The sequence below is a fragment of the Haliotis rufescens genome, unplaced genomic scaffold (genome assembly GCF_023055435.1).
Source record: "Haliotis rufescens isolate VD_foot unplaced genomic scaffold, xgHalRufe1.0.p SCAF_12, whole genome shotgun sequence".
Classification (NCBI taxonomy): domain Eukaryota; kingdom Metazoa; phylum Mollusca; class Gastropoda; order Lepetellida; family Haliotidae; genus Haliotis; species Haliotis rufescens.
Window position 1 is genome coordinate 20,468,566 of NW_025963802.1, and position 26,476 is coordinate 20,495,041.

The following is a 26,476-nucleotide window of genomic DNA, read 5'->3' on the forward strand; positions in this document are numbered from 1 at the left end:
ATGATGGTTCTGGACCACTACCACTGGAGCCAGATTTATATTCCTATACCACTACTACAGAGGGAATTTCTTATGCAAAAATGATGATGTGATTCAACGATCCTCATGATTCGTATTAAAAGAAACATCAATATTAATTAATAATGGATCAAATTTACTATTGCCCACGAGGATATTGGAAAGGTGTAGGAGCAATACAAAAATTAGCCACCGCGGCTAAGGTATCTAAAGATGTGGCCAAGGATTGGCTAAAGAAACAAGCAATGTGGCAAATATACTTACCGTCACCATGTTATTTCCCAAGGAAGAAGTTTGATATTTTTACAACAAATGAAGTTCATCAGGCTGACCTCTTATTTCTTCCCCACTATAAGGTAAGACGCAAAATGTATAAATATGCTTTAACTGTAGTGGATGTGGCCAGTCGCTACAAGGAGGCTGAACGATTAACCTCGAAAGATTCAACAGAAGTAGCTAATGCACTGAGCCGCATATATAAATGCGGACCACTAAAATGGCTCAAGTTATTTCAAGTAGATCCTGGTCGCGAGTTTATGGGATCAGTAACTAAACTGTTAACAAAGCACGATGTCACAGTCAGGCGTGGTGAGAAAGAGGCCCACCGTAGTCAAGCTATCGTTGAAAGATTTAGCCGGACATTAGCGGAACGTTTGTTTGGATATCAGTATGGGATCAAAATGAAATCGGAACGATTAAGATCAACCGAATGGGTGACATGATTATCAGCTGTTGTAAATAATGAAGTAACAAGATTAAATGGGAAGAAACCATCCGATGCGATTAAAATGAAATCTGTGACCTCCGAATCTTCAGCACCGAGGAGAGGCAAAGAACAAAAACTTCCGGATAGAGTAAGCGTAAGATATTTATACCAGCCCGGTGAAATCAAAGGAGGCAAACGTCGCGCAACCGATCCGATTTGGTCTCTTAAGATATATAACATTAGTCGGTTGGTTACGAAAGAAGGAGAACCTATTCTTTATTATCTTAAAGATGGACCGGGCAGGGCATTTGTACGAGAAGAGTTGCTCATAGTTCCCAACAATAAAGTATTACCACCATAACCACAAGCAAAGGTAGTTACACCATCCTTATCAATCCATCTCTTTGTATCTAAGGTGGATAATGATGTCTTGTTCATTCTTAATCCATATATCCTGTGATTGACACTTCTTAAAGCGTTCATCTCATGTTTGAATGTTCTACCATTGAATAATTCTTCTTTATGCTGTTCGTGTTTGATATGCTTTTTTACTACATACTTCTTAACGCCCTTAGCTTTTCTTATCTCTCCATTATCGGACTTCTTTATAGAATACATCTTAGGTCTTAATCCGACATACTCCCAGCACATTCATCCTTCATCTTACCTAGCACCTTTTTATTTACTACGCTGTGCAGTGGATTATCTTTTGGGTAATCGCTCGTGTCGTACATATCTATTTTTACTGCCATATCTTTATACACATCCTCGGTTTGTATTTCCATCAACAAAGAATCTGTGTCAGTATATAACACCTCGCACCTATCGCCGTACTGCTTCTTAAGTTCATTGTAATAAAAGTCATGCATTCAGTGTTTTGACAAGTCAAGAATACTCATACCAACGTACACTGGTCTGTTTTATATTACTCTTCTGCATATGTAGTGCGGCTAAGTGGATATCGAATATCTTGCTTCTGTTAAAAGCCAGACTGGCTATAAGTTTCCTAAGTCTTTCTTCCTCATTAGATCTGACTAATTTAACATCAACACGCTTCCTTAGATTCTCCATAGTTTTTCCAAATACTGAGTTATTCATGAGCTTATATGGGTTCTTTTCGAAATCACTGGTAGCTATCTTTCTTAAATCTGTGTTCAGCCTCATATAGGGCTCCATCCAAGGGCTTTGATCAACTTTAGAACTCTGTGTATTTTCTTTAGTTTCATACCTAACGATAGATATAACTGGAGATTTCTCAAGTGAACTATATATTTTGTCTTATCCATCAAATTTGGTTCGAGTTTTCTACGTTAGCTAACCTAGTATTACCCATCAAGGTGTGTTGATATTCCGACATCCAATCTTTATTTACCATTAATCTTTCAGGAGCTAGCGGATAACTGTTATGATCTTTGTGTAACTCTGTTGGATATTCCAAGTCAACTTCTAGTATGTACGCTTTATCGGAATCTGTGGGGATATCATTCACATCGATCCACTCAAAACCACCATGACTCATAGCCCATCCATACAAATTGTTGGCGTCGAGATATAATATGTGCGTGTCAGGTTTACTCGGATCATATCCTTCCACTAATTTATTATTAGCCTTAGAGTACCTTTTTCGCCGTCATCGATATACCACCTCTTAACCCTATCTCAACAAACAAGTGCGTATCGTAATCGATGAGTAATTTTAGTTCTACACCGGTCTTCTTCAACAATGCATCCCACGATAGTCCGGGACTGGAATAGTACCATGCCGGGTCCGAGCCGTATTGTTTTAAACATGTCTTTCGAATATATCGGTGAGTAACAGTACATCGGTTTTTAATTAGAGATCGTGATAATCACCTAAATTCTCACAACCTAATTTATCCCACACTGTCAGAGCGTGTTCATAATCGGCATCTGTTATTTTAGATTCTGTTAAGTTACTATAGAATGATTCAAGGGGTGGTAATTTATTTTCCTTGAATCTAGACCAATCATCCATATATTCGTAAGGATATACACCTTTTCTCAGCAACAAATGACGAGTTATCTTATCGGTATATTGATTTGTTATCGCAAAGTCATGGGGATTGTTCGCATTAGCTAATTTGTCCAGGGAAGATAACAGAAACTGTATGGAGTCTATGAATCTAAGCCCATTACTTTGTTTTGTTCTGGCATTCCCGTCCTTGTCCGTATAATGTATAGTTTTAGTCAACGAGAATGAGATATATTTTTCCATATCATTAGGAATGCAATCATCTCTCGTCATACACGTTTTTCTTACGCGATACATTTTCCCTAATTATACTCTCTTCATTTTGTAGGTATTCTAGAAACTTTCCCGCTGCATTGGGACCTCTGTAAATCATGGGAGTGTTTGTTTTCCCATCATACCTTACAACTATATATCCAAACCCACAAGGAATATGTTCTTGAGTTTTGTACGTAAAACTACATTCAGTATTGTGTTCAGTATTTTCTATAGGTTTGATAAGTGCTTCGAAGTCAGCGTAAATTATGTATGGTACTGGCATTTGATTGCTATAATGTTCAAATTTTAATATACTTTTTCCCTCTTTAGGCATATCAATCCTGATAGCAGTCTGTCCAGCACCTCTACAGTCTTCTTTATGCGCTTCTAAAAGATCTTGTCTGCTGTACCCATGCAGGCATCTTTCGCAGAAATATTTCTTTCCATCATGTTTTGTTTGATCTCATAATAGTCTGCTTAAACTCTTTATCCATGTATAATGATATTTACCATCTTTTTTTATTAGAAATGAATTGATTCTGGTAATATGTTCTGGGGCAGAGCTTATCCTGTGTACAACAATTCCTTTAGAAGATTGTCCGAAAACATTGAAAGCTAAATTATTTTTTTTTTCCACCTTATCAATTTGTGAGATTGGTGTAGGTTCGTCTATACCATCCGGATGTTTGTCCGTGGGGAACAATGCAGATCCTATCGTAATTCTTAAACAGCCATCGCCTTTATTTTTTACATTAACTATAGCTTTTTTATAATACGGGGTAAAATCTATATAAGATCCACCTTTGAAAGGCATATAGTTTGCTATATCTAAATATAAACTATCGATTTTATCCACACCCCAACCCGAACCTCTATTAGTCCAACGTTCTAAAGTTTTTTGTATCCGTTGAATTGATGCATCTAATGATGCGCTTATACATAACTTCTTGTTTGCCCCGGAAATAAGGTTCAGTATATATTCGGTGTCATTTTTACTCAATGATACTTTAACTGTTAGATGATTTAAATAGTATAAAATACCAGTTAAATCCTCATTAATTTTGCTCGATACGATGTGCTCGACATTATTAACATCTATGTTGGAATTAATATCCATATTCCAACCTCTTAGATATTTACCAACAACGTCTGTGGGTACAAATCTTAACTCAACGGGTGTGATTATTTTTATCATCTGGTTGATTTTTTATCAACATTCATTCAAGGGATCAATTCAGCTTTTCTCATTCGAGAATAACCTCTCAGCCCACTTTTTTTCGCTTGAGCTTTGAGATCTCTAACAGTCTGGGGTTTGATGTATTCCAAACCGAGTAAATCAATCAATTCGGCTTTTCTCATTCAAGAATAACCACTTAGACCACGATGTTTTGCCAAAGCCTTAATTCTACTCTCTGACGAAAACCATTGTGGTTTAATGGTATATACAAAATGAGTCAAATGTCTAAATGGTTGTATTTCCATATATCTAAACACATATTCTCCCCAACCTATTCCTCTCATTGATGTAATCTCTCTTCCTAGCGTAAATAATCTGCTTCCTGGCCCTATCAGCGCCGTGTTACATAAACAATAACGACCTTTGACTCCTATCCCACATACAGAACACGTGTAATTTACATTTCCTTGTCTGATGTAATAAGCATGAGTGCCGCAGTATATACCGACGCAACGCCGGTTGCATTGAATTGGCTTACCCATGAGTGTAAATCTGCACAGATTCATGCTTATACACCTATCATATCATTTGTCTAAAAGGCAATAGATCATAGCTTATGCGTAATTGTGTACCTGAAAATTGCAACTGCTGACAACCCAAACATTATAAATGCTATCTCACGGTCTTCTGAGCCTCTGACGATGTATAAAAATGACTTTTTGTTGGCCTCGGTATTGGGTCAAGTGTCTTTCCACAAACAAGGAAGTATTCATGAATGGCAGATTCAACATCCTTAAACGTTTGAATTGAATGTGCTTGCTTACACAGTTCATCATTAATAAAATCTAATCTCAACATCAGGGGTCCGGAAACGGTCATATGCGCCGGACATGTCCAATTGGGAATGTCAAATGTCCGGTTTAAAATATTGCCAGCCGAACATTTAAATTTTTCTGTCCGGACATTTTAAAAAACAAACAACCCTACCTTCGGGGTCCAAATATTTGATGAGCATTAGACATGATGATTTTACCATTTAAAATGTATTTCCTGCTCTCAAAGGCATTGTTTTATATGCAGAGATTAAGATTACCTTGTGTATTTTCTCGTAAACTAAGCCAAAAATAGCAATCAGCTGTGCACACGTTTCCTCCCAATGTACCGGTGATTCAGTTAAAACGTACACAGTGATACCACTTTAAGATATTTTGATGAAGTGGTGGGAAGAAATTGTTTCTGAATTTATTTTTTTATCAGGAAGAGTATATTCCAATATCATGTTATTTTAGTTGCAGCTTCAACCATATATACTTAAAATTATAAGAACCATAAGCATAGCACTTTGGTACAGATGGTATGCAGGATATTTTTTTACGTATGGAACCATTTTGACCAGTCACCTTAGGGACTTCTCGCGCTACATGTATTTCGATTGCGAAAACGTTATGTTGACATTTAATAGTCAAACTGCCTCGAATATGACTTTTAGCGAGTCATGGTACTGCATTTATGATAAGTGTATCCATTCTCTTGCAACTAAAGTTTGTTTCAAGGCGTCAATAGTGGTAATCTGACCGTGGTTGCTGTAAATAACGGTGAGTTGTGCAATCATCCGATCACTTCGCATACGATATCGCCGAAAATTATTGTAAACATTATTATAATTATTGAATGAAATACTGAATAATATTAATCAAATATCTTGCAAACTCTAGTCCAGATAAACAGTGAACAATTTTTTTATTACCAGATATTATAATGATAGGATTAAATTGCGTTCTTCAGTTCGGATTTGTTGACTTGTATTTCCGGTGTTACGTGATCGCGGTGATCAGCTGATATTGTTTTCTGAGATGGGGGGAAAACATCGTGTCATTGGAAAACTTGAGTTTACTAAAAATGTTAGTAAATTTTGCGAGCCATGCTTTACCGCGATATAGCCGAAGGGCTCAATAACGAGGGAACACTGTACGTAACAACTTGTAATGTGTGTGAAAAGTCGTATGAAAATACGCTATTTGAAGGGGGCTTGGCCTAAATGCAAATGTCCGATTTGGATTTTAAATTTTCCGGATCCCTGCTCAACATCCTCTGTCTGGCCTATTGTGACTGGGCTGCTTCGAGTTGTTCTAATGCTTTATTATGTCTTTTCTGCTCCTCTCCTCATACTAGAAAATAAAAAATTACTCCCCGAAAAAGCTAGAGCATTAACAATAGCTCCACCGACCATCATCGCAATTGATGCCATGATATGTTTATATGCTTATAAAATATTCAAATGTTTAATTACTTCATTATGTCTTCTGGGATAAGCCCTTGTTTGATCAGCATATCTTTTGTTGCCATCGCTAATCCTATATCGAGAACCATCATACCGATATCATAACCATTAAAATCTAGCTTGGATGGTGTGGCTTTAGTTATCATTTTAGCTATACGAGCATAGCCAATGGCCAAGCCATTGACCACCGCTGAATGATATGTTGCGTTTACCAACATTTTACCATCTGTAACTGGAGTAGTCATGTTTTTATGAGGGCTTAACTCTAATTGAACCTTATCTAATTTTTGAACTTGTGGTGTTTTCTCTTCTCCGGTCTTAAAAACACATACCGCTGCTATAGCAACAACCCCTAGTACGTAGGGAGCCCAAGTTTTAATCGGGCTATGTTCAGTATTGTAGGCCTTTGCCTTCCTCGCTAGTGCACCCTTCCTACCGGCTGCAACTTTTCGAGGATTCTTAGTTTTGTTTGTGTTTCCTCGTTCGCTTGCGGTATTTCCATCTCCATTATTAATAAGTGGGCAAGTATGTTTAAATTGACAATACATAGCCGTTATTAAAGCTGTGGTAAGTGGTGCTAAGAACATTCCGTAGCTATGATAAAACTCACAGCTTACTGCGCCTATAGCGTGTTCGATGAATGGGTCTTTCTTGAGAGATTTGCATAGATACATGCGATTTTCTGCCAGGATAGGAAGAAACGTACTAGCTACAACTGTGTATAGTTGTAACATAGCTGAACCTATTGTTTTAGTCATGGTAGCTCCCAGTCTAGACTTGTAACGCGCCTACAGTGTTTTAATTTCTTCGACGGTCATGTTATCAAGTTTTTTGGTGGTATAATTTCCCCCAAAATATTGGGAACATTTTCCACCGGCTACCGAAGCTGCAAGTCTTTCTCTATGTTTATCTGTATGTTGATCAGGCTCATCTTTGAGCATTTGTCCGATAAGTTCATTGCATTCCATAATGTAATACCTAAGGATATATTTAAGTCTAACATAATGAAATATTGCATATCCAATACAGCCAGAAATAATAAACTGTTGTAAAAGAATGAGGAATTCAAACCACGTTATTACATAATAACCGTTAATGTTCAATTTATCATATTTTTGCTATATTTTGCTCAGCAGTTAATTAAGCAATTAATTGCATAAGAAGCTGGTTGATCGTTTTTTAATACGAGTTTACAGTGCTTCGTTTCCGCCAACAGTTTTCTGACTTTATCCCGTTCGAACTTGGTAGAAATAACATCATTTTCACGTAGACATTCCTCAAATGAATCTCGGTCTTTGCAATGAAACAAGGCAACTCATTTGGTCTGCTCTCTGAGATCTTTCAGGCCAGAGGTGTATTTTTGAGTAAGTACCCAAACGCTATACTCCATATACCGACCGGAGAATGCTAAATATGAAAGCATATCTTTCTTTTTGGTAAGTTCTTTACTCGCACTGCAGTCGTCTACTATGAAAAGGGTTGATTCACCTTTGTATTTTTCGTGCCATACTCGTAAATAGTCTTGTAAACGATCGCCCGGATCAACTTTGTACACCTCGGGATCATTCATTACCCAATCTCTCGATAGGTAAGTTTTATTAACGATTATAGTCCGGCACAGAATAATAATATGGGCGAAAACATCCCGATAATGACTTTGTAAAATATCTAGAATAAAAGCTGTTTTTCCGCAACCCGTTTGCCCTCAGATGATTGCGCAGTGTGGTTCTTTAGGTAAAAGATCATTAATAGATCGCTTGCACGAATCTTCCATTCTGTATATTAAGTTGCGCGTCCATAATCATGTACAAATATATGTTTAATTTACCAGCCGCTTCGAAGAGCTTCGTTATCTGTAAAGTAACACCCTCACTGGCATTTTCCATTCTCTGCCCACTACGGTGTTGTTGGTCATCATCTGTAGTTCGCATGTCGAGCCATAGCGCATACTACGTGGTAAGGAATTCAGCAATCGACATCTTTCACGACCGCGTTAACTTCTGGGCCTCGTTTTGTAGAAGGGAGTTTTTAATCTCATCCCACTATTGATATGCTCGCATGCCTTGTCTATATAGTTGATTAGGCACGCCCTCATTAGTCAATTCTACTTTTGTAATATTGGTGTTGTAGAACGCCTCTACAAATAAAGGTGTAGAGTTTGGTCCACTTCGATGCTATACAAAAGCAAAGGATTCCAAAACTATTCTTGCACCATCCAAACAACCAACAAAAATATCCAAGGCAGATACAAACCCTTCCATACTTCTCCGGATATTCCGGAAAACAAATCTCATTTCATTGGGAATGAAATCTCCCAGTTCCAAGCAATAGAAATGGAAACCAAAAGACAAATAACCACTCTTTCCAGATCCAATAGAGAACAAAGATTGCAAGACATTGAAGACTGGTTGGATAGCAATCTATGGAAAGAAAATATTGCAAAAATACACAAACAAAGAATATAAAAAGAAAAGGAGGAAAGGAAAAAGAGAGAACAAGAAATAGAAGAAATACCAAAAGACATCAATATAGAAGAATATAGAATTGCATCTACAGATACCCAAAATATTGTATACTTACACGCAAAAGTGGTTTTAAGCAAATAGGTAACAAACATGGAACCATAAATTGATACGAGTTTTAGCATGTAGTGAACTCTGATGGTGTTACCAATATTTTTGGTTGCATTTTGGAAGCCCCGAGTAAAAACGCAACATAAAAAAACGAATCGCCAAAATGCGCCATTTCAATGAATATTTGGGTATCATGCACCCATTTCTCGGGAAATCGAAAATACACGAACTGTCATGAACTGTAGTGGGTATTAAACTGTGACCGATTCTTGGACCTACCCCTCCTTGGTCAACAATGCCACGCCTAATTCAAATTCAGAGAAACCAGGCTATCAGACATTTGGAAGCTGGAGAGTCTGTCCAACTTGTTGCCCGTCATTTCAAAGTTAACATAACCACAATCTACCGTCTCCTGCATCGATACAATGCTACACAGACCACAGATGACCTTCATCGGAGCGGTCCTAGGGTCACCTCACCTCAACAAGATCGGCAGATTACCCGTCATCACCAGCGACATCCGTTCGTAACTGCAAGTGAAAGTGCTCGACAGACCATAGTAACACATAATCAACACATTAGCCGGGGACACTGTGATCTGACGTCTCCGTTCCAACAACCTCAGATGTCGCCGACCAGCACCTCGTCCTGTTCTCCAACCATGGCATCGACAAGCACGACTTCAGTGGGCACAGGGTCATCACAATTGGCGTCATCGTGAGTGGAGGCGTGTCATCTTCTCTGATGAAAGTCGCTTATGTGTCTCCCATGCCTTTCTGCAACAACACAACATCCGTGTTCTACCGTGGCCAGCCCTCAGCCCTGATCTGAACCCCATCGAACACTTGTGGGATGAGGTTCAAAGGCGTCTGCACAATGTGCACCCAGTCCCTACAACTGCCGATGAACTACGCACAGCTGCTCTGGATGTGTGCAGGAGGATCCCTACGGTCTTCACAAATCGTCTCATCCACTCAATGTACAGGAGATGTGTGGCAGTGATCAATGCTAATGGTGGTCACACCAGGTATTGACTGACATTTTTGGTATTGACCCGAAACTGTGTAAGCGCTTAACATTTGAAAAAAACAATTATGTCATCTGCCTTTTAATCCATTAAACTGTCAACAGTCAAATTTTTGTCAATCTTGCCCTATTAGTATTTCTTGTCTTTACTGTTGAAAATAGATAACATGTATACTGCATACTCGACTTGAATTTCTTTTGCGTGTGAGTATATATAAATACAAAAGCCATTTTGTAACCATTATAAAACTTACTTTAATGTTTAATTACTACTATCAGTTGACTATAGGACACTTGAAAAAGCACATGGGCCAAAATGGACCTTGTGGTTAATTATTTTACAAACAAGTTTTATAATATCAATATTCCATTTACTAATTTAATATTACTTTAAATGATTTTATGTATGTTTTTCAATTTAATTCAGCACCCTAATATAGATATTAATTACTGACAGAAGCAGATGAAAACAGATTGAAAAGTGGCCATTCCATACCTGAAGAAAAGAAAATATCCTTCCTCCTCAACAGCAGCACATGGAGTGAGGAGGAAGTCAGGTATGGAAGGAAGCTACCTGTAGAGGACCAGGGTGGCCAACTAGAAGACAGATTGCATTAAGCATCAAAGGGAGTGCTTAATGCAAGATATACATATACTCAGTAACAAAAGTTTAGCTACACCGTATTTAAATACACAAAATAAGAAAACTCAACAGAGAAATGTTTTTTTTTATTATCTTGACCATTGTGTTGTTCAATGTGACATTCATGTATGTTCGACACAGTTGTGACAGCAATAGGAGAGATAAGGAAAAGTCACTCATAGGACATGGGGGTTTGTTGACCATTTTCACACATGACTGTGGCTATCCCTCAGTAGCGAATGTGACGCCCACCGGCCTGTTGTACCGCCACACAACCTTTACGCATTCCTCTAATGAGCTTCCTCATCTCACCAACAGTGATGGTTGCCCATGCTTGTTGGAGGGCAAGGTCAAGGTCACGAATGTTGTTGACGTTAGGTTAGGATGGTTCCTTCTTAAACATCTCCCAAGGGTATCCCAGGGGTGTTGAATTGGAGCAAGATCTGGAGATCTAGCCGGCCAATCGAGGACGTCAAAGTTGTGTTGTTGCAACAGATTCTGAGTCAGTCGAGCTGTGTGGGGGCGTGCATTGTCTTGTTGGAAGATGTGTCCAGGGTGAGCTCTCATGAACATTAGAACCACTGGCATTATCACCTGATCGCAGTACTGTTGGGCAGTCAGAGTGTTGTTCAGCACAATGATGTCTGTTTTCCCACCCCAGTGGATTCCTCCCCAAACCATTACACTTCCTCCTGCTTATCGATCATGTTGAATGACGTTATTAGGGTCAAATCTCTCTCTATGTTGTCGCCATACGCGGGCTCTTCCATCCGTAAACCGAAGGCAGAAGCAGGATTTATCTGTGAATAACACTTGTCTCCATTGTGCATGGCGCCATCTTTGGTTGATCCGTGTCCATGCGACTCGGTCTTTGATGTGACGTGGCGTTAAGGGGATGTGTCGAAGTGGACGTCGAGCCCGCAAACCGGCTGAATGGAGGCGATTACGGACAAGCTGTGCATGTACACGTGTTCCAGTTGCGCGATGAAGTTTTGGTGCACTGTTTAGTCAATTACGTCTTGATGACGTCAAAATGTAGCGATCTTCCTTTGCTGTGGTTTTACGGGGTCTGCCGCTGTGGCCTCGATCTTTCACGGTCCCAGTCTGTGCAACACGTGTCTGTAGACGGGAAATGGTGCTGTAATGCACATTAAAGTGTCTCCCAACTTGTCTCAAGCTCATCCCTGCCCTTAACATGCCAATGGCTTCATGTCTGGCATTTTGAGGCTTTCCTCTGCGTCGACCAATAATTTAAATCGTGTAGCGTCCAGTATTTTCCTTTCAACAATGAGTGCCACTAACGTTTCATCGAGGTTTTATAGCGATTCATGTGACGAGATTCACGGGAGTCACGATGTGAATAAAATCGTGTGCAATGCATGTGTAAATGAAGATGTCACTAAATGTGGAAAAAGTCTGAAAAATGGCCATTTTGGATAACACAAGATGTGGCATTTTTGTTTATAAATGATATCAATTTTATCATGATTGAGCTGAATCCTAATTTTCATAGCATTAACCTGATAAATTGTTTAGATACTGTAACAACGCCCTGGTGTGATGTTGATTAATGTTATTTGCATACTCGTATGGTAGGGGACGGCGTATGGTTCTAGGTAGGAAGTGACAACATTGCTTGTGGTATATAAAATTTTACTTTATGCAGGTAGATATATACATACAAAAAACACTATGTGCCCGGTCAGCACATACTGGTAGTGGTTGTTGTCTCGGTGCCCCGGAGCACCCAGCCTAACCCATGCTAGGCTAAGACCTTTCTGTCTTTCGCTGATTTTCTTTTCTGGACCGAACCTTATATAGCCAAGCTCACCTGACATTTAGTGAGTCATAAATATAAACAACAGTAATTCATGAGTGACATACTTGCACATCTCGTTCAGGATGGCAGATAGTCGATGTACATGATGTGGGATAAGCATCTTACAAAAGAAAACCATCAATGAAGTGTTTCAAGGCATATAGATGTCATGGCTCCAGGCTAATTAGCCTTTGGAATTAAATGTTCATTCAGACAATGAGTGTCCCAAATAGGTCCCTATGACAACTTCCCTCCCTTCTGTGAAGCTTGGACCCCAAGCTTACATGACTCCAAATTGATATGGGTGAACTTTTACACAAAAGGAAACAACATTGCAAATGAGTACATATTCACTTGAGATCAGTTCATGATATCGTTGAAATCCAGGTGCAACAAATGCAATCTATGCAATGATGGTATGAAAGCGCCAGTGCCAGTTTGAAAACTAACCAAGTGATCTTTGTAATGTGCAATTTAAATGCAAGGTAATTAGCACTTTGCACAGATTCAATAAATGTGTCACTGAAGGTTCTGTCCATGTCTTTGACGGAGCTTGTGGGAGCTGTGCTAAAGAAAAAAAAAAAATCCTGTGCACTTTAATAACTTGTAACAAATGACAAATTTTGTCGTTTAGATTTTTGAAATTACGAGTCTAGCATTAGGGTGAACTCTATAACCCTACAGCTTAGGTTTGTCTGGGCCCTAGATATATCTACATGTCTGGTCGGTTTATGATAACAGGAGATCCTCATGGATCATGCTGGAGGTTCAGAGAGACGATAAGCACAGAGGAGGCAAGATGTGAGCAGTGCGCCAAGAAAGCCTGAGGCTGTAACTAAGGCTAAGAGGCGTGAAGGGGCCAAGAGAAAAGTTGGTCATCACTGCAGCCGACACCGATCAGGCCTCTGATTCTACCCCAGTGCCTCATACTCCTACTCCAGCAGAACAATCAGCTCTGCGCTCTCCATGAGTCTGATTCAACAACTATCCAAGCAGCATCAGGAGATGATGAAGGCCATGTTTGAGACTCGATTCTCAGCCTTAAACGAGGATATTGAGATGATGAAGAGTAGACAGACAACTCTGGCTAAGACGAGTTCCCCCGTCAAGAGACCGCATGGGGGACTGCCATTTGTCTTTGCAACACACATGGCCATAAGGCCTACCCCAGCTGACTGTACCGACCAACCAACCCTCCAGACAGCCAGCTGTCCAGCCAACCGATCGTCTGTACAGCCAACTGACAGATCAGCCGTCCAACCAGCAAGGTATAAGCTCGCAAGCTTTTCCCTCCCGTGATACAGGATCTGTCATCAGCATCCAGATATTTACACATAATTCTTCCCATCCCCAGAAGCTTTCCTTGGATCAGAAGGATTGGTCATATAAACAGTCTCCTAAGAAGAAGTTTGTCCCCTCCGGGAAAGATTCATTCCAACCGTGTTGTGGATACTACACGCACCAATCTTCTCAGGAATCTTTCGTCAGTCCAATCGCCTGGGCAGATCTGGGGTCAGAGGTGAACACAGATTCTGACTTCCTTGCCACCCACTCTGACGTTATAGACCCTTTCAACCTGGTTATATCTATGGACTGTTTACGCGTACCGTCTTTCAACATAATGCCAACTCCGGGCCAGTGGCAGAGCGCCATCTGTCAAATTCCGTGAAAATTGGAAGCAGATTACGCCTGACCGCTGAATTCTAGACGTTGTGGCTCACAGATACAAACTGCATTACAGGAAACATTCTATCTTGAAAACTTGGACGCAGATTTCATCTAGTCATAGCCAAGCTAGTGTCAGAGGATCTGGCCTTAGGAAGCTACTAAAGAAGTGAGCCATTTGGAGAGTAGCGCAGACCAACAAAACCAAAGGTTTTTATTCTCCAGTATTCTGGACATGAGGATGATAATCGACCTAAAGATCCTCAACAAGAAATTCCTGGTACCTCTGCCAAAGTACAAGATGAAATCTGTACGGAAGTCGCAGTCGACGTTGAAGACAACATATTGGCTCATCAGGCTCGACCTACAAGAAGCTTACCTATGAGTCCTGATACATCCATCATCACCATTTGGGATATCCATAGCCCCTTGGCTAATTACCAGGATTACAGCGGCAGTCATCAGTCACCTCCAGCTAGTACGAATCCATGGATACCTGGACGATTTCCTGTCTGCAGATCAAGAGGAAGCTCAGTTTAACCAGAACATGATATTTCAGTTTATGACCTGCCTAGTCTTCCTAATCAGTTCCTCCAAGTCCGAGACCACTCTGGTTCACGACATCATATACATCTGAGCGTGTTTCCAACTACTCATGGGATATCTATGCCCACCAAAAGATCGATTTGTCAAGACTATCATGATGATTCAATCACTATCAAGTCAACCCAGCAGGTCACTGAGTGACATGGTGGATGTCTCTTCTGGGCAACTTAACGTCTTTACAGAATATGACCTTCTGAGGAAGGTTGATGTTACGTCCCCTACAAACATGGATCACCTCACTATTGACCTGCATTGGTGGACTCACAGAGAGCATGTGATGAGCGGCATCCCTCTGACTTCTCCGAAGCCCAAACACAATCTATTCACAGACACGTCAGATTCAGGATGGGGAGCCCATATGGACGATATCACGGTACAGGGATCTTGGAGCATCGGAGAGAAGAGCCTTCATATCATCTGCAAGGAGATGAAGGCCATCTATTACGCCATCCTCATAGCCACGGACGTCTCTCAAATCATCCATCTTCACAGCCACGCACAACACCACAGTAGTGGCTTACTTCCAGAAACAAGGAGGAACCAGATCCAACTCCCTGATGACGGAGACTACACAATTGTTTACCTTGGCAGACTCCATCAATTGCCGGATGGAAGCGAGACATATATCGGGAAACTGAACATCCTTGCTGACAGCCTTTCCCACCAGGGGAGAATAGTGGCAACGGAATGGACCTTACATCCCCAGATCATTGCTTGGATAACCATGTTATGGGACACATCACACCTAGATCTCTTTGCCACCTGCCAGAACCATCAACTTCCGGTTTATATCAGTCCAGTTCCCGACCCAAGAGCTCACCAGATCGATGTGCTATCGATGGACTGGACGGGTCGTTTTGCATACGCATTCCTACCATGGTCTCTCCTAGACAAGGTCATCCACAAGGTGGAGGAGACGGATTGCATGATAATCCTGATAGCACCAATCTGGCTCAGCAGAGCTTGGTTCCCAATATTATTAGGTCTTCTAATGGAAGAACCTATCCAGTTATATCTCTGTCGAGATCTGTTGAGACAACCCAAGTCCAACATTTTCCATAACAATCTGCCCAGCCTACATCTAACCGCCTTGAAGTTATCACGCAGAAAATGCAGACATCCAGATACTCTGAGCTTGGCTCGAACGCTGTATAAGGCTTTATAACTAATGGTATATCCATCCCTATGGTAGCGGATTTTCTACTACATCTACGTCAGGGCAATAAATACCGACATGGGACGATAGAAGGTTGCAGATCGGCTCTTCACAAAACACCTTCGCCAGTTTTTACTTGTGTGACGTGCGATTGTATCTAGAGGGCATATATTCCCTTGGGCCCAATGTTGCGGCACAAACTATCATCCACCAATAGTTTTGCCCCTTCTATCGGGAAAAAAAGGGGTGGGGGCGAGGATTCGATAAGGAGCATCATTAGTTGAGTGACCGAAAGTGATGTCAGAACCTACGGAATACAAGTAGGTTTGAATGTTTTTGTCACAAATATTGCCTTTAGAATTTTTAATATGCTCTTTAAATGATTTAATCCCATATTTATAGTTTACTAGAAATCTCCTTTAATGTCATTTCTTATGACAGTCTCATTTTCCTGACTGACCACAGAATAAACAGTCTTTTCTTTCCATGGATCGAAGTCAATGATTCTGGCTGTTTGTTCCACTGATATTGGGGGTCTTCTATAGATGCTGAAATGTTGTTTGGGTTTATATAAACTCGCCTACACTCTTGATGTTCTGTCTGTCCTTCCACAGTGTGAGTGTCATCGCCACGATAAAAGACTCACTTTGTTGACATTCTCACTACCCTCGTAATTAACTGTTGCTTGTCTATCATTTTGGACATGCTTTCAATGCACACCCAGATCCATTTGAAATAATAGCCTGAAAAGAATTCTATTTATTACTATTTACACATAAATTTGGTGTCTTTCACAGTTGCAAGTTACTAAATGATAAGCATGAATCTGTTAGATCACCAAGTGTGAAAAAAAACTCACAATAATTCATCCAAAGATGTTGAATCAGCAACATTTTTATCATTTTCCTAACAAATTTAAGCATTTCTTAAAAACTATGCTTGCGATAAATTTACCTGATTGTGGTTATTGTCCAAATTGCCCAACATTGACGTCATACTGATCCTCCATCTTGTTTACGTTGAACTCTCTCCATATTTGGACGAGACATGTATGATATTTGTTATTTTTATCAATTCAATATTAAGATGGTTTCGTGAGTGAGTAAATTCTTATACTTGTGATATTTTATTAAGGAATGTGAACTACTTGTGAAGTAGTTGCAATGTTTTTTATTGCAATTTCTTTGAGATGACATTGTATATTGGACTATATTAGGAAGATTGTAGGTTAGGTGAATCTTATTTCACTCTTCTGTGTACATGATGACTTCATAGATTTATACTGTGTTTCAAGCAACATCTTTAACAGCTAACTCAATCCTATAATTTTTGTCTTTTTTACAGGTATGACCGAAATATGTTGTCAAAGCTCAACAAGATCTCTAAACCAAAACAACTCAAGCAGTATGTAGCTGTCTCAAATTATACAAAACAAGAGATAGGAGAAATTGATCTTCAAGCTGGGATGGTGTTGGAAGTTATGGAACAGAGTGAGAGTGGTTAGTGATTTCACCTCACCTTGGCTTGTGAGCTTTTGTTGTCTATTGTCCACGATCAGAATCCTTTGTCCATAAACAGTTAAATTCATCTGTAAAGTATATGCATTATTTTCATTCAAGTGTGTTCTTCTGAAGAATTTTTTAAAGTCTTATGCATGTACTTAATGGTGGTATATATATATATAATATTTGAATACTTACATTTGACAAATGCTGACAATCTTATGTCAGTTGTAGGTCATAGTGACAAACTTTCAATAAGTTTAATATGAGAATTTCAATGAGAAAATGTGCTATAATTTCATTGATACGTTGAATTCCCACTTCATATTTGGTTATATACAAGGGCTCACTGAAAAGTTTTAAGCCTAACTGCAAAGAATAATAAGTACACCCTCAACTGTTTGCATGTATTTTGTACAGTACTGTCCATGCTTGCTGGCTGAATTTAACCAAATATACAACCAGACAGCATATAATTCCTTTGAATACCTAACCTCCATTGCATCATAGCCATAAATACCTGTTTTGGCTGCTATCACACCATATAATTTTTCAAGACGCCCTCTTCACTGCCATATATATCTAATAGTTGTGAGGAAAATGCTATCATCGGCAGGAAGTGCGACATGCGAGACGTAAAAATGTCACTTCTTACCTGTGTGCCCAGATGTAAACATCAACATTTTGTTGTCACATCTGATCATGTTTGGCTTGCAATTTCATGCTATAACTTCTTGAGATTGTCTTACACCGACAACAAGGCAACCACTTGTGTCCCTTGGGAATGCCAGAAACCTATAATTCTTACTAATACTTTAGCTCTATTACATCCTTGCCAAATTCCTGTATCTTGCCTGCAATCACACCAAAACTATTCTACAGATTTTGAACTTGTTGTCACATCAATAAGACTGCCAGTTAACATCCAGCTCTTTTGCTTGCTTAATGCAGGAAAATCCTCACTTTTTATCCCCCCGACATATAATGACGGGGGGATATAGCCATCAGTATGTCCATCCGTCCGTCCGTCTGTCTGCAATCATTGTTTGTCCGGAGCATATTTCCTAAACCGTACAACCAAGCTTCCCAAAACTTGGTACACTCAACAATCAGGCTCAGTAGAAGTGCCTTTTGCTATTTAGAGATTTTTCAAATTTATATTTTTGTCGTTTCATGGAAATATGATGAACTTAGGAAATTTGAGGGTAGTGCTCTTGTCTGGAGCATATTTCCTAAACCGTACAATCTAGCTTCCCAAAACTTGGTACACTTAACAATCAGGCTCAGTAAAAGAGCCTTTTGCTATTTAGAGATTTTTAGAATTTTATATTTTTGTCGTTTCCATGGAAATATGATGACCTTAGGAAATTTGAGGGTAGTGCTCTTGTCCGGAGCATATTTCCTAAACCGTACAACCTAGTTTCCCAAAACTTGGTACACTTAACAATCAGGCTCAGTAGCAGTGCCTTTTGCTATTTAGAGATTTTTCGAATTTATATTTTTGTCGTTTCATGGAAATATGATGAACTTAGGAAATTTGAGGGTAGTGCTCTTGTCTGGAGCATATTTCCTAAACCGTACAATCTAGCTTCCCAAAACTTGGTACACTTAACAATCAGGCTCAGTAGAAGAGCCTTTTGCTATTTAGAGATTTTTAGAATTTTATATGTTTGTTGTTTCCATGGAAATATGATGAACTTAGGAAATTTGAGGATAGTGCTCTTGTCCGGACCATACAACTTAGCTTCTCAAAAGTTTTTACACCTATCAAGCAGGTTATGTAGTGGTGCTTTTTCTGTTAATATTCTTTTTTCAATTTAAATTGAAAATTGATGAACTTAGGGTAATGTCCTCGTCTGGAGCATATCTTCTAAACCATGTGACAGAGATTCACCAAACTTTATCAATCATGTTCACTAGTAGTGCAGTTTGTTATTGATAGATTTTAATCTTTTTAATTTGTAGCCACTGACATATAATTCTAAGGTGTACTATTTACCGATATCATATACTATATATGATGTGAGCTACATGACCTAGTACATTCTCTTTATGCCTTTGTGTCATGAGGCTACTACAGAGGTGATCATATGCGAATCTGCGAAGTTATTGTTATTACAATTTCATGAGATCATCAGCAAGTGAGCTACATGAACCGATATTTAATAACCTTCATTATATTTCTGGTTTTGGCATCAAGGAAAAAGATTTCCTTGCCAATCTAAATACATTTGAAGGTACACACAGTTTACCGACATGCCACGTCGGGGGGATATGTCATCTTCGGATGACTCTTGTTTCCTGTGTGCTATAGTCAACATCAGCTTTTCACTAAGTCTAATCAACCCGTGGTTAGAATTGGTCTTCAGCATCCCACGCTTGTCATAACGACAAACGGGATCAGGTGGTCAGGCTCAATGACTCTGTTGATGCATGTCATGGTATCCCAGTTGTGTGGATCAATGCTCATGATATCAATCACTGGATTTGCTTGTCCAGACTTGATCAGACTTTCTGTAGTTTTATCATAAAAATTCGAATCAATAGTGATTGGGGTCTGCATCAATCACAGTTGGCGGAGCTTATTTAGGGTTGCGCTATAAATAGCAAAGCACATAGTCATGTGTACATGTGACACATTCAATGCATTTGTGGTCAATGTGTATTTTGTTGTATATATTTACGGCAGAACAGCGGTACAACAGTTTGGGTTAATGTAATAGTAACGACACATAAATACTAAATTAGCGACAAGATTCTTTCAGTTCAGTCCGAAAATTACAGATATTTGTTCAGTTTTGGTCATTTGCGTTCATCAGTTAGATATATACCACACAATAATCAGATTATATTGATAAAACTTAAATTATTACACATATTTTTCAACTAGTGTTTAGGAAGAGGCCTCGTTTGAAGAACGAGAAGTTGCCCCAATATTTCTTTGCTTGACAATATATGAATATGTCACATGTATCAACATAACAATGCACATAAGCAACTGATAAATAAGTAACAAAATATACTAGATGTTTGAAGTACATTAGGCGTATCTAGATAATATTGTACTTACGATAAATGAAAACTCCAGTACACATATTTCAAGACAACTTTAATTATGGATTTCCTTTTCTTTCACAGAATTTTCACACAAAAAACTGAGTTTGATCATTAGATCCCAACATGTCCCATGTATTTCTGGTTTTGTGGATTTGGATACACTTCGTGCACAAATTTTGAAAGACAACCTGGGATCACTTTCCTATTTTGTCCACACCAATCCTTCATCTGCTGCTGAGGTGGTCGGGTAACCTGGTGGTTAAAGCGCTAGCACGTCACGCCGAAGACACGTATTCGAATTCCGACATGTGTACAAATTTGTGAAGCCCATTTCTGGTGTCCCCCCGCCGTGATATTGCTGGAATATTGCTAATGTCTTATTTGTCCAGTTTCATGTTTAACATTTCCATTTACATTATTCACAGTCCAACTAGAGGTGAAACATTGTGATAACCGTTCACTGGTTTCTTGTGGGCAAGAAGTTGTCTCTTCTCCCTTTTAAGGGCATGGTCTAGGATTTGATACTTCTTCTTCACCTTGGGTGGCATCATACTACCTGGATTGTGATCACAGTATTATCCTACTCAACCTTTTCAGGCCAATATAGACTTAATGAAGGCCAAGAATGCGGTGGATCTCCTGGAAGCTGACTCCATCCAACCATGGTTTTATTCTCATGTCTTCCTTGTGCCCAAGAAGGGTTAGTCAAAACTCTGGATGATCCACAATCTGGCACCAGTCAATCTCCACTATCTAGTACCGCAGCCACATTTCTAGATAATCTCCATCCGTTCTCTGTGCAAACTCCTTCAACCGATGGACCACCTGATCAGTCTGGACCTACATGATCCCTACATTCATATTCCCATTCATACAGCGCATCGTCGTTTTCTCCACTTCATCCGTGGACAGCACTTAGAGTGGAAAGTGCTCCCATTTGGCATTTCCATGGCTCCTTGGTTATTCACACCAAACCCATCGTTGTGTTCCTTCGCCAGAGGGGGATTCGGTTCAGAGCCCACTTTGACGATCACTTTCATAGGCGGTCCCTTTCTGACAGAACTCGCCTTGATACAGGATCCGCCAGATCTGTTCGCTCTATCCAATCCGAGGTCAGGAGAGCCCTCTCTCAACCTCTTGTTCTACTCCGCAGTGGCAGGGCCTTCTCGGCTTGTTGACTTCAGCTCAAGATCTTATGTCCAGGGATCCTCTTCAACTGTGTCCCATTTAGCGGTTAGGGAATTACACCTGTTCCTGGCCTGGCATCGACCATCTTGAGTGGTTCCTCTATGATAATATTTGAGGCTACCCGCCATCTCTTCGTGGACGCGTCTGTACAAGGATGGGGCGCCTACCTTCTCCAGGAAACCACTTCCGGTCAACAATTGGTCATATCAGCAATCTGGAGTTGGCGGCAGTCATTCGGGTGATTCACCTTCGGCGTCAGCTCCTCTGCAACAGCTGTCTCCTGATCGTGTCGGACAACTCCACAATCTGCTCAAAGCCCATCACATTCCAGGTTGTTGCAATGTCTTAGCTGGATTTGGTTTCACGGCCTCCTTCAGCCTGTGGCCAAATCTGCTGCTCAATCCTCACACCAGACAGCCGCATCCAGACCCTGATGGTAACAATCTGCACATCTGGCGTGTCTCCAGAAGTCCCTGGTCGCTAAAGGGTTTTTGGTTTGTGCTGCCATGGCTGGTTACCGAGCTCATCGCTCCTCCACTTGTTCCCTAGATGGTGACAAGTGGCGTTCATTCCAGGCCTTCTGACATCGTTCCGGTGGAGGCCACTGTTACCCAGGTTGCTGACTTTTTGGTTTTTCTTCATCAGGCCTGTCACCTTGCTGGTTCCACGATTGCAACCTATCTTGCTGTGCTCAGTTATCTCCATTTTGCTGTATCTACTTCATTACCAAAACGTATCACGTATCTGGTATGGAACATATCAGATACTTTATATGTACAATGTAATGTATTATTATGTATTATGTAATTCCTAAAGTTACAGACCTGTGAAGATTCCGGGGTAGAATAGGTCTTCAGGAACCCATGCTTGTCGTAAAAGGCGACTAACGGGATCGGGTGGTCAGGCTTGCTGACTTGGTTGATACATGTCATCGATCCCAATTGCATGGATCGATGTTCATGACATCAATCACTGGATTGTCTGGTTCAGACTCGATTATTTACAGACCGCCGTCATATAGCTGGAATATTGCTAGACGGCATTAAACAACAAACCAACCAGCCTAAAGTTACATGCTGTATTGTATTTGCAACAAAGTAAATGAATAATTGTATTATGATTTGTGTTCATGTATCTTGAGATATTGAAGAGTTATAAATGGAAGTGATATAATTGTTTATAAAGAGTGACTGTAACCAGAGACCATATAGTAGAACTGTTTACCTATTTGTTAGGTTATGTTTCCTTTTGTTTCAATTTCATTGTTGCAGGCTGACAACATATAACTACATGTGACTATGTACTATCTACTAAATATCTACATACTTACACACCTCCGTAAATAATCAACACCGTCAAACTCACCCCACAGATGTGTGACACAGTGTATGTTTCAGTGTATGTATGTGGTGTGTGTGTATGTTTCAGTGTATGTATGTGGTGTATGTGTATGTTTCAGTGTATATATGTGGTGTATATGTATGTGGTGTGTATATGTTTCAGTGTATGTATATGGTGTGGGTATATGTTTGATGGTATGTATGTAGTGTGTGTATGTTTCAGTGTATGTATGAGGTGTGGGTATATGTTTCTGTGTATGTATGTGGTGTGTGGATATATACTCAAGAACAAAAGTTCCTGTGACACCAATATTTTAGTGTATTTTTCAAACAAGTAAAGTTTGGTTTTCAATATTGTAGTACATGTATGGAATCAAGTCACAAAAATGCAACTGCTACAGAAAAGCATGCATATTCCATGCAAAAGTTGACTTTTATGCAAGCCCCATGTATTTCACTACCCAAGAACGGGTATAAAAACATGTGCGATAACAGGATTCATTGTTTAGCGTCATGTTGACAACAACCACTCAGAAAAACAAGAAAATTATGCAATTATTCAACATTACGAAATGCCATGCCTGTCCGAAATTGAGCGTCTACGAGCCATTGGAATGCTTGAAGCAGGATCGAGGCAACGTGATGTTGCAAGACAATTTAACGTCCACAGAAACACCATTTGGTGTTTATGGCAACGTTGGCAACAGACGAATGCAGTCAGAGAACATCCTCGGAGTGGCAGGCCACGCGTAACCAATAATCGACAATTCAACTGTATTTGAACAACACACCTACGAAATCGATTCCAGCCAGCAACAGTGACTGCAAGAAGCATCTCTGGCCTTCACAAACCGTACATCGTCGCCTCAGATGTGCAGGGATTGTTGCCACAAGACCCGCCAGACGTCCCATTTTGACAGGAAACCCCCGTCAAGCATGTCTACAGTGGTGCAGACAGTGTCTTCGCTGGATGGCCATGCAGTGGGGTCAATTTCTGTTCACTGAGGAGCCTCGTTTTCACCTTAGCCACAGCGATGAATGTTACGTCAATCATTGTGTCTTGGAAGAAGATCGGTTCGGGGGCGGCAGCGTTAAGGTATGGGGTAGGATTACAGCAAGACAGAGGACCCGTTTGATAGTGGTAGAGGGAAATCTCAATTGACAGCGATACCACGATGAGATCATCGGCCCTGTTGTTCTACCGTTTTTGCGTCGTCATGGCCCAGGCATTACCTTTCAACATGACAACGCCCGGCCTCATATTACTCATCTTGTTCAGGATTCTCTTCAACAAAACAATGTGAATGTCATCCCCTGGCCGGCTCTCTCCCCTGATCTCTCACCAATTGAGCACATGTTGAATGAGATTGATTGGCGCCTTCGACATCAACCACTTGTTCCACAGACACTCTAGGAACTTCGAAACATGCTCCAGCAGATATGGACAGATCCCACAGGACTTTGCGCGAAGCCTGGTCCATTCCATGAGACGAAGATGTGTTGCTTGCATCGCAACCACAGGTGGACACACATGCCATTGATTTGTAAATTGACATTTTTATGAAATCACACATTTTCTGAAGTCAGTATGGCAAATTAAACTATTTGAACACTTACAGGAGTCTTTTATCTGTTGCAAACTGAAATTGTTTCAGATTTGGTAAAAACATAACATTGCATTAAATCTTATTCAATGTCACAGGAACTTTTGTTGTTCAGTATATTTCAGTGTACGTATGAGGTGTGTGTATATGTTTCAGTGTACGTATGTGGTGTGGGTATATGTTTCAGTGTATGTATGTGGTGTGTGTATGTTTCAAAGTATGTACCACACATCGCTGTGGATAAAGGCAAGTTTTTCGTACCTAGAATTGGGGGGGTTGCCCCATACCCTGGGTGGAATTTTTGTTTTATGTCTTTTTTTCCCCACACAAAAACCTTGAGAACTAGATGTTTTAAAGTACATTAGGCGTATCTAGATAATATTGTACTTACGATAAATGAAAACTCCAGTACACATATTCCATGACAACTTTAATGAGCGATCTTTTTGTTCCAAAGGGCAATAACTCTCCTTTTGAAATGATATAAGCAACGGTCCACACTGTCGCTTCCGGTCTGGTTCTCGGATCTGTGCGCGCTGCGCCAACTACTGACATGTAAAGATGGAGCCAAGCTAAAGAGTTATCCTGTTGCACCTTCGTTCAAAAGCGGTCGTTTACAACTGAATATTTTTAACTAGCACATATTTTGTAGTGATTATTAGTTTATAATATCAACATTTGTTGAGTTTTCAACTACAAGACAAATTGTCACTATGGAAGATAGCGGGGAAAACGTCGTGAAAAACGGTATATTGCCACGGTATTTTCTACGTCAGAAAACAGCGAGGCATTCTGTCAGTCTGGGCTAACATATTGCATTAATGAAATAATGCAAACTCATTTTATTTATCAGCCTTTGTGTTATTTCCTACAACAATTCATGCATTCAGATCTCAACAAATACTACCATGGACTTCAATTTGATAAAATTAGTGATATGCCTACATTTGCAGCACACAGACATCTTTGACAGGCCTTTACCAATGATCTAAAAAGTAACTATACATCAGTGCCTTTACAAATATTTTAAGAAGAAATAACGTTCAAAATAATAAAACAACTGATTTTAAATGTTACTTTTTATATCAAAATTAAAGTTGCATCTGAATATTTAAATTTATATTATTTTTTAGAAATAGGCCAAATGAAAATCTACCATGCATCTATTAAGCACTCAGTTACTCAGTTGCAATATACATACTAGTCATCATAGAAATAAGAGATTTACTCATATATTAAATGCTCTGAGTCATCACAGGTGTTAATTCATTGATCCATCATTTCTTACAGAATTCTGATACTCATGCTCTTAAAATAGTAGTAAATTACAGAGATTTGTCACAACAAAAAACAAATCATACGGACTACCCCACAAAATGTGTATGATGCATAAATAGATGTAAGTCATAGTTTTATCTTCTTGTTTTAGTAACATTATATATATTTTAATGTTGACAAATTATTTCCCATACAAACCAACACACTATCCTGCTGTATCTAAGTATCCTGATTTTCATTCAACAGTATTTCAAGACACCTGTAGTATAAAGTATATTTTGTAGATATTATTATCATATAGCAAATATGAATTTAGAAAGTTTATCATCAAATCTTCTGATGGTTAAATAAATGCAAATTGAACCCCACAATCATTCCATGTAGATAAATGGATTTATTTATGTTATTTGTTTTTGCATGTAACAGATTATACTTACATATGTTACAGTCAGTGTCTAGAAACAGGCCAATATTTATATTGACTGAAAATTTTAGTCAATGTTCATATTGACTGATTCACTCAGGCAAGGTGTATTTTTTCTTAAATTTTCATTAATTTATTATTGCCTGAAAAATAGGACCAGATTTT

General features: G+C 39.6%; 1 protein-coding gene across 5 annotated transcripts in view; it reads left to right on the plus strand.

The window, feature by feature from the left end:
* LOC124149999 (SH3 and PX domain-containing protein 2A-like) overlaps positions 1-26,476 on the plus strand; it is a 321,507-nt gene that overhangs the window by 177,326 nt on the left and 117,705 nt on the right. For all 5 annotated transcript variants that reach the window (XM_046521873.2, XM_046521871.2, XM_046521872.2 and 2 more), the window contains exon 7: positions 17,263-17,417. In XM_046521873.2, the coding sequence (XP_046377829.1) occupies positions 17,263-17,417 (155 nt within the window). The remainder of the gene's footprint in view (positions 1-17,262; positions 17,418-26,476) is intronic.